This window comes from Beta vulgaris, chromosome 2 (genome assembly GCF_026745355.1).
Source record: "Beta vulgaris subsp. vulgaris cultivar EL10 chromosome 2, EL10.2, whole genome shotgun sequence".
NCBI lineage: Eukaryota > Viridiplantae > Streptophyta > Magnoliopsida > Caryophyllales > Amaranthaceae > Beta > Beta vulgaris.
In genome coordinates this window covers 47,955,971-47,964,993 of record NC_079203.1, presented here as the reverse complement: position 1 = coordinate 47,964,993, position 9,023 = coordinate 47,955,971, and the positions used below count along the sequence as shown (strand labels likewise).

Sequence of the window (9,023 nt, the reverse complement as noted above, 5' to 3'; positions counted from 1 at the left end):
GTGTTTAATGATGCTTTACTTGGGCGTCAAGCATGGCGTTTGGTGCGTTCCCCGTCATCCTTGTTTGGTCGGGTTTTTAAAGCCAAGTACTATGCAAATAGCGATTTCCTGGATGCAAAGCTTGGTTATTCCTGCAGTTATTCATGGAAGAGTATATGGAGTTCTAAGGCTCTAATCAAGGAAGGATGTTTGTGGCGAGTTGGGAATGGAGAGAAAATTAGCGTGTGGCATGATCCTTGGGTGTGTGCGGATGATGGATGATTTATTGCAAGCACACCGGTCCACGGTATTACCTGGGTGAGCGATTTAATTAACGAGGAAGGTACGGACTGGGATACACACACAATTGAGCGACACTTTAATGACCGGGATATCAAAAGCATCCTCGCTATTCCCCTGAGTTCCATGAACACCCATGATGAGTTAACTTGGGCTCTCACGAAGGATGGTCGCTATTCGGTCAAAACCGCCTATATGTTGGGTAAAGGAGGCAACCTTGACGCTTTCCACCAAGCTTGGGTGGATATTTGGGGTATGAATGTTAGTCCGAAGGCTCGTCACTTCTTATGGAGAGCTTGCACTAATTCGTTGCCTACTCGTTCCCTTCTTAAACACCGGCATCTCATTGATGATGACTCTTGCCCTTGGGGCTGTGGGGAGGTCGAAACCACTAATCATGCCCTTTTTACTTGCTCTCGGGTGGCTGGATTATGGGAAGGGTTGGATTGTTTTCCTCTGTGGGCTCAAGCTACGTCCTTGGGTTTTTGTGCTTTGGTGGAAAGCTGGCGACAGCTCGATAAAAACATGGTTGAGCGTGGTGTTATGTTGGCATGGAGTCTTTGGTGTGAGCGTAACCAGTGGGTGTTCCAGGGTAAATGTACCCCTCTTGCTGCTGTTGTCTCGCGAGTTCATCGACTGGTAGAGGATTATGGGCTCTATTCAGCTCGCATTTATGATGCTAAGGCACCGGTGTGTGTGCCCAGCTCAAATATATGGATTGCACCTCCTTCGGGCGTTTTAAAAATCAATGTTGATGCGTCCCTCGCAACTACTGGCTGGGTTGGATTGGGGGTTGTAGGCCGAATCTCGACCGGGGATGTTGTGTTTGCTGCGACTCGGCGGTCTAAGGCGTTCTGGAGTGCTGAAATTGCGGAGGCAAAGGCTATCCAAATGGCAGTGAGGCTTGGTAAAAGGTACGGTTTTAAGGAAGTAATTCTTGAGTCGGATTGCCAAGTTGTGATACGCAGATTATCTAAGAAGGCCCTCTATCTATCGGATCTCGACGCTATTCTTCATGATATTTTAGCTTCTTGTTCTGCTTTTGACTCTCTTGTATGGTCACATGTTAAACGTGAGGGCAACTTTGTAGCTCATCACTTAGCAAGGCTAGTTCCCTTTGGTGTTGAACATATATGGGAAAACCACTCTCCCCCGGAGGTGGCGCCCTATGTACTTATGGACGTTTTGTCCTTATCTTAATCTAGCTTGCTTTTCCCTTCAAAAAAAAAAAAAAAAAACTTTTGTTGTAACTCCGAGCTCATGGTGCGCAAACACATATGGGTTCTTTGATATGAACCAAATTGAATAAGCATCTGTTTCAGACTTTAAGTGACCAATTTTTTGTGCCATGTTACATACTCTTTTTTTTCCCTCTAAGAGCATCCACAATGGCAAGCTACAAGTAGTTGTAGCTTTGTATGCCACATCATATTTCCAAACTACAACATTTCCAAGCTACAACATCTCCCATTGGAAAACTACAACCACTTGTAGTTTTTGTAGGTCCCACATGTCATCACCATATCTACAATTTTCAATATACATTTACAATCATAATTTGTTATTAACTTGTAAAAATAATAAATTGTAGAAATAAATGACTTTTATTCCAAATTTTAAATAACTAATTTTTTTTAAAAAAAATAATAATTAAGATACAACATAATTAATACATAAAAATGAAAAGCGAGATTACATTAACAAAAAGTACTACATATTGTCTTGATTTCCAAAATGCGTCCAAATATGCTCCACTAGATCCGCCTTGAGTTGATGATGCTTTTCTCTGTCTCGAATTGTTACATCTCTTGCCAGATACGATTCAAAATCCTCAGTATGTCCTTGACGGGTATCATCACGATCAATTGGTTGTGAAAAATCGGCAGCGGGAAAGTTTCTTGAATATGTGTGTCGCTCATCTTCAACAATCATATTATGCAATATGATGCAAGCTTCCATAATATTATGAAGCTTGCTTTTATGCCAAGTTCGCGCCGGACCACGAACTATTGCAAAACGAGCTTGGAGTACTCCAAATGCTCTCTCGACATCTTTTCTTGCACTCTCATGTTTTTTTTGAAACAAAGTCTTTTAGGATCTTGAGGATGTGAGAAGCTCTTAACAAATGCAGCCCATTCAGGATATATACCATCTGTAAGGTAGTAACCCATGGTGTATGTAGTACCATTAACATTAAAATAAACTTCTGGAGCTCTACCTTGTAATTCATCTTGAAATAAGTTTGATCTACTCAATACATTAAGGTCATTGTTGGACCCAGCCACACCAAAATATGCATGCCATATCCAGAGATCCACCGACGCAACTGCTTCAAGCATGATTGTGGGATGACCATGATCACCTCGTGTATATTGGCCTTTCCATGCTACTGGACAATTTTTCCAGGCCCAATGCATACAATCAAGGCTTCCAAGCATGCCTAGAAAGCCATGACAATCTTCGTGCATTTGAAGCAGTCGTTGAACATCATCAGCATTAGGCCTTCTCATGTACACCTCGCCAAATACATCGATGATAGTTTTACAAAATTTATTTAAACATTCAATTGTATTACTTTCGCCGATTTGTATATATTCATCAAGTATATCAGCTGAGGATCCATATGCAAGCATGCGAATAGCTGTTGTGCATTTCTGGAATGGCGACAATCCAGGTCGTTAAAATAACCGAAATGCATAGGTTATTTTTTCATATACATTGCTAAAATGACTTGAAAATTACTATATATTGTACTTAGCCTTGATGATCGAGCAAACTTGATTATGAGTGTTTCGAGTGTTTTCGTCCATCTGTGAAGTATCCTTGAAAAGAATTTCAAAATCTGCAACACGAATACGCTCCTGGTACATGGCCCTTTTTTCTCCCGTAACTCTTCAAACTTATTCCATGTTTGAGTAGCATCCTCAGTAACCTTCTTGCTCGTCGACTTCCCCTTACCCTTTGCTGCTGCTTTAGCTGCCTTTTGACCCGGAGGACGCTCATCCATCATTGTTACGCTGTTAGTGTCACTTGCATCCGCGTTTGAACTTGATGAAGTGTAAGCGCCCGAGACAGTATTTTTTGTTCTCTTTGACTTACTACCTTCTTTAGTAACAAACTCTTTCCATTTTTGTTGATCTCGAAGAATTTTCCAACTATGTAGGTAAGGAAAATTTCTATCAGTTGGGTTGCGATTCTTCCAAAGTTTGATGGCCATCTCGATTACTTGATCTTCATCATGGCCACTAGGATGTGTATCCTTAACTTGAATGTAGCACCCATTGAACTTTGAAACCTCGGCACTCATTTTGTACCAATGATTTGAGGCTTTTTCAACATCAACCTCGGGACCTTCTGTTCTCCACTGGTTGTAGTATTGAACAATTTTCTCCCATAAATCCCCGTACGACTGATCAGTTCCTACAACAGAATCATTTGAAATTGTTAACCAGCTTTTACATAAATCTTGATCTTGTTCGTGGCTCCACTTGAATTTTGTTCCTCCAACCCCTCTTCCTCTGTTTCTCCCTCTACCTCTACCATTATTGCCTCTTCCTCCGCCACCAGTGTTCTTCTGAACTTCTACAACCTCTTCTTGTTCATCAATATCAATAGTCGCTCCTGAAATTGGAGAGTCTTGGTGCATGGTAGAAGCTCCAATACTCTCTCTTCTTGAACTTTCATGAACCACATATGATTCATGAGGGAAAGGAGGACGAGAGTAGTACATAGGCGTAGTCGGATGATTACTCGGCCTAGGCTGGTAATAATAGGATGGATGGTAATACATTTGAGCGTCGGCGGGAATCGCTTGATTTGGATCATAATAGGATTGGGAAATTGGGCGAATTGGTATGTTTTGGGCATTTTGATTATTTTGGGTTGGATTTTGGGATGTTTGATTTTCTAAATTTTGAAAATTTTCTAAATAAGGATAATATTGACTATATGGATCTTGAGAATAATCATCCATTTGTGGGGTTTTTTTTTTTACGGAAATAATATATGAGAGAGAGATTAGAGAAATTTTGTGGGTATATTTTTTTACAACATTGTTACTCCTATTTATAGACTAATATTTGAAAAAAATAAATATATGTTGCATTACTGTAGCACAATTTATACCGTTGCAAAAAAATTTACAGCTCCACAAATCAGTATATTGCTCAACATTACCGTTGGAAAGTGAAATAAAACAGTTAAAGTTGAGTGTGAATAGTTAAGTGGAGCCCACAAGTACTTGAGCAAAGCAAGTAGCTTTGTGAAGCTACCTTGCTTGCCAAAGCAACAAGTGAAATTCTCCTCCAACAATAGAGCTACTTGCTCCAAGTATTGAGATATTGCAAGCTGGGACTCCAAAATGACCGCTGCAGCTGCTCTAATATCCTGGCTCGTTCCGTTTTATCTTTCCTCCTTTAATATGTCTCATTATTATTTGGTTGCAACTTACAATTACATGGATTCAAATAACAAAAATTATTAAAAGAGACGGTCTAATTTTAATATAAAAGTAGACCTAGTAACTAAATGGATTAAACTAGTGACCGAAATAAATTAACCTAGTCACTATTGGGCTTTAATATTGGGCTTAGCTTTGCCTAATTTTAATGTAAAAGTAGGCGGTCTCTTACAAGACAAACTCTAGCCTCACTTATTCTTCTTTAACATTTTGCCATTGCTCCTAGCATATAGCATTTATAAGAAAATAACATATAGTCATGATATTACGAATTGTTTATAGAGAAACTATACAAATTAATTTAAATTATCATTTTTTAAAACATTTACTGTGTAAGATTGTAAGTTGATATCATCTTTACTAATCCAAATTAAAGTCCAAAATTTCCAAGAGTAATCAATCTTCCTCCACGATCTAATCAAGTGCAAAGAGTTTCCCTCACCATCTCCCTTTCTTCGAGGAGTCTAACCTGTAAACGTGATTGGTGTACGAGGTGTCAATTCAGTAGCGTCCTTCATCTAACCAAATTAAAAAAAATCAACTGCAAAGAATCAAATCCTAACCAATAGATTCCCGGATGATTAAGTGGCAATGTGGCATAATTCTGTAATGGTTGCTTCATTTACCGCTTCCTTAACGCGTAATATTTGTCTTTCTATATGGCAAAGTGGCAAATATTTCTCCATCTCTCCTTCCACGCAAAGGTATTCTCCTAATTTATGTCCATTGTTCAATGTCCACCATTCCGCATTTCCACTCTCATTTTTGTCCCCCCACGCCTTCTAGAACCACTGAATATGTACTTTGAAATTTCTCATTTCTGTATAAGAGTTTTAAAAGGTAGAAATACGTAATTAAAAATTTAAAATACTATGGATGTTAGAAAGTTCTTCTAAAACTAAAAAGATTATACAGTATACAAAAGCCACATAAAAAAGAAAGGAAAAAGTATTTAAAAGTTATGTATCACTATCTTTTTAAAGAAATTCTTAAATATGATTAAGCGTCTGTTCTCTTCAGTATAAAACAGCTGAACTGAACTGATCTGAACTAATCTGAACTGATCTGAACTGATCTGAACAGCACTGAAATGAATAGTGATATGTGAGAGTAAAAGTATTGTCAAGAGCTGAACTGAACTGGTCTGAACTGAATTGAACTGAACTGAAAATAAGTTGGGGAGAACAAACCCTAATTCTTTTAATGTTATTTATGTAAGATTTTATCAACTTCTCTTATCTTCAGTACTCTACTTGCTTTATTTAATTGCATTATTCAGACAAACTTCTCCTCATGTTTCTGTGTCTATGTAACCAATTTTTATTTCTGAGAAACTTTTTAAGTCAGCAAAACAGACTAAATTTCCCTCCAGCTCCATAAAAAAATATTTTATTAGTATGATTATGACCTGCAACACATTAACCAAAAAAAGAATCATAAAATTAGAAAATAAAATGAGAAAAATTCTAAAAAAGACAAAAAAAAATGAGATCACGTAAAGAAAGAAAATCAAAAAGTACCTGAAAATGGAGGCAACGTATAATATTGACGACGACGTGCAAATTGAACAAACCGAACGGGCGAACGGAATATGCAATGATTAACGGAATTTGCCCTCAAAACTTAACGGCGAACGTAACGTAACGTCCAACGTCAACGACTGCACACAAACAACACGCACACAATACGCTCCGATCAGAAACACAAACGAAGATTGATTCAAATTCAATCAAAAAAAAAAGTAAAACAGAAAATTTAAACTCCTCAAAATTGATCTGATAAAATTAAACAAAAACTTCTACTAGAATTAAATCTAATTAATTCTAAATATCATTAATTAGATTTAAAATCTGTATAATTTTTTTTTTCCATTTTTTTTAAGGTCCACTGCTTATGTACAAACTACAATGTCCAATTCTTCACCATCAAATAAATCAATCTTTCAACCAGATAATATATCTTCAAATTTTGTCCAGCATCCTCAAAATTGCTTGTCTCTTTTCTCCAAATACAACAGCAGATCTTTCATCTTTGCGAATTTGAGCAGGAAACTCGCCAAAAATGGCGGAAAAACTCAATTTCAATTTTCAACCAACCTTTTTTTCCGATTAAAATCACGGATCATCATCGTTAGCTTTAGACATGATAGAGAGACGACTCGGACGAAACTGAAAATCAAATCGTCTTTTCTGTTGATGAGACGAAGGACGAATCAAAGCCGTTAACGCACGTTTCACCCAATCACCTTCAACAGTACCGATTCTCACGAGTGAATTCGTCATTGCAGATCGCCGAAGATTGAGTCGACTCGGCGAGCAAGAAACCGAGTGAGAATTCGAATTACCTCCGTTTCGACTATTATTCCTGTGAATCGCGCAACGAAACGATCCAGGATGATTCGTCGGCGAACACATACACGTCCTCTTCGTAATCGCAGGTTTCGAAACGACTTGATCGCGAATCGAAACGCGCGAATTCGGAGAGTGAGAACGATTGAGAGAGATACGAAACGAAGGAACTGTAGTAGTAGAAGATAAATTAACTCGTGTTGGAGATGAAGGACGTTCAAATATGGAAGATGAGAGAGATGAAGCGGAAGAAGACGACGCAAAACTACTTGACGAATACGAAAAAGGATCGGAAGGTTGAGATGAAGAAGTTGTTGTTGATGAGTGAGAATATCTACGAGGAGGTGAAAGTGAGCGTGGTAATGAGAAGGTTACAGGTAGAACTGGTGCATTTGAGCGTGATTTTGAAGATGACGCCATTGATGAAAGCTTGAAAAAAGAGGAGAGAGAAAGTGGGAAAAGGGAGGAGAGAGAAAGAGAGAAATGGAGGGAAGGGCTTTTTGGGAAGTTTAGGGCCCCAAGGTGGGGAGATGGTTTGGCAAACTGCGAAATAAGAGATGAAAGGGGTTGATTTATAGAAATGAAGGTGGTGGTATGATTAGTAAATAATGGAGATTGTTGGGGGTGATTTAGTAATTTTAAGGTGGACAATGAAGGACGTGGTAAGAAGTAAGTAAAGGAAAGGGGTCAGGGATTTAACGGCTAAGATTAAAGTTGATGTAAATGAGCTGCGGGAATTAAGCCGTTTGTGTAACAGTGGCTCGTGAGTCGTGGCATGTTACATTGGTCGCCACGTTTGTGAATTTTCTTTTGTTGATTTTTTTGTACAAATTACTTCTTCCAAATTGCTTTTACTAGTTGTTAAACATGACTACAGGAGATGACAACATAATGTTGTTTGTGATAGAGTACTTCCAGTCGTTGCCTCCTTGTGGGTTATAAGGAGAGAGTATAAAAGAAATATTAATTTATTAGAAAAGAGAAAAAAATTTGGTCAAAAAATTGATGCCCACCTCTTCATAATGAACCAAAAAAAAGAGGAGCAAAGAAGAAATTGGTGGAGAGAGAACATATGATGGGGTAGATAGAAAAGTGAGAAAGTAATAAAATAATTAATGACCACAAACTGTAGGGATATTATTGGTTGTGTTCTGACAAACTAGTTCTTTTTTTTAATGTTGGGAGAAAAACTAAGTTTAATTTTGAAAAATAAAACTAGAAATAAGTTTAAGAGAATAGGATCTTAATAATAAATTTATTAATTTTTTTTTTTTTTGATAAGCAGTGAAAATGAGATGAACATAACAAACCCAATGTTATACGATTAGTATTCAAGTTTTATCTCTAATTTAGACATGTTTTTATCTCTGTAAATATTTTCAATCAATTGACATACTTCCTCCTCCTTTTAGGCCTTGTTTGGTTGTATATAGGAAGTCATACTTCCTAGGAAGTTATTTTTTCCATGTATTATTTGAAATTCCTAAGAACTGTAAAATTGTGTTTGGTTGATATGGGAAGCTTTACTACCATGGGGGATCTAGGTAACTTCATATACTTCTACTTCCTAGGAATTTGCACTTCCCATGATTTGTTTTGTCAACCAAACAAGGTCTTAGTTTTTTTTTTTAATCCATATGAGCCACGAAGGCAGTACAAAGTACAAAGAAGGGGAGGGGGGATTCGAAACTGGGACCTATCGTTCACAGCACCTCAATCTTAACCACTAGGCCAAAACATCCTTGGTACCAAACAATGCCTTAGTGGTTGTAATTTTGCTTTTTTTATAGGTTGTAATGTACGATTTTGACCATTAATACATTAAATTTATGTTAACAAATTTATGAAAAGTTAACATTTAGAATATATATATATTTTGATAAATCCAACAATATCTCACATGTTAATGTAATTCTTTCGCATGTTATTAACAATAA

At 37.4% G+C, this 9,023-nt stretch overlaps 2 protein-coding genes across 3 annotated transcripts; both read right to left on the bottom strand.

The window, feature by feature from the left end:
- Positions 1–2,285: 2,285 nt before the first annotated feature.
- LOC125494920 (uncharacterized) lies at positions 2,286–4,009 on the bottom strand. Its single transcript, XM_048638813.2, has 3 exons — positions 3,814–4,009; positions 3,137–3,699; positions 2,286–2,933 (listed from the first exon to the last, which is right to left on the bottom strand). Exons 1-3 carry the CDS (start codon positions 4,007–4,009, stop codon positions 2,286–2,288), a joined length of 1,407 nt encoding a protein of 468 aa, XP_048494770.2.
- Positions 4,010–4,973: 964 nt separating this feature from the next.
- On the bottom strand, positions 4,974–7,648 carry LOC104882932 (hypothetical protein). Of its 2 annotated transcripts, XM_057392705.1 has the most exons (4): positions 6,835–7,648; positions 6,259–6,398; positions 5,302–5,558; positions 4,974–5,207 (listed from the first exon to the last, which is right to left on the bottom strand). In XM_057392705.1, exon 1 carries the CDS (start codon positions 7,504–7,506, stop codon positions 6,853–6,855), a length of 654 nt encoding a protein of 217 aa, XP_057248688.1. In that variant the 5' UTR covers positions 7,507–7,648; the 3' UTR covers positions 4,974–5,207; positions 5,302–5,558; positions 6,259–6,398; positions 6,835–6,852. The 2 variants fall into 2 exon arrangements, with proteins under 2 accessions (XP_057248688.1, XP_057248689.1); XM_057392706.1 differs by lacking the exons at positions 4,974–5,207; positions 5,302–5,558 and adding an exon at positions 5,570–6,146.
- Between the last annotated feature and the right edge of the window lie 1,375 nt (positions 7,649–9,023).

Coding starts and splice junctions, on each gene's coding strand:
- LOC125494920 (XM_048638813.2), bottom strand. CDS start 4,009: ATGTACTACTCTCGTCCTCCTTTCCCTCATGAATCATATGTGGTTCAT. Junction 3,700..3,813: donor AAGAGGCAATAATGGTAGAG/GTAGAGGGAGAA, acceptor ATTCTGTTGTAG/GAACTGATCAGTCGTACGGG. Junction 2,934..3,136: donor AAGGGCCATGTACCAGGAGC/GTATTCGTGTTG, acceptor TCGCCATTCCAG/AAATGCACAACAGCTATTCG.
- LOC104882932 (XM_057392705.1), bottom strand. CDS start 7,506: ATGGCGTCATCTTCAAAATCACGCTCAAATGCACCAGTTCTACCTGTA.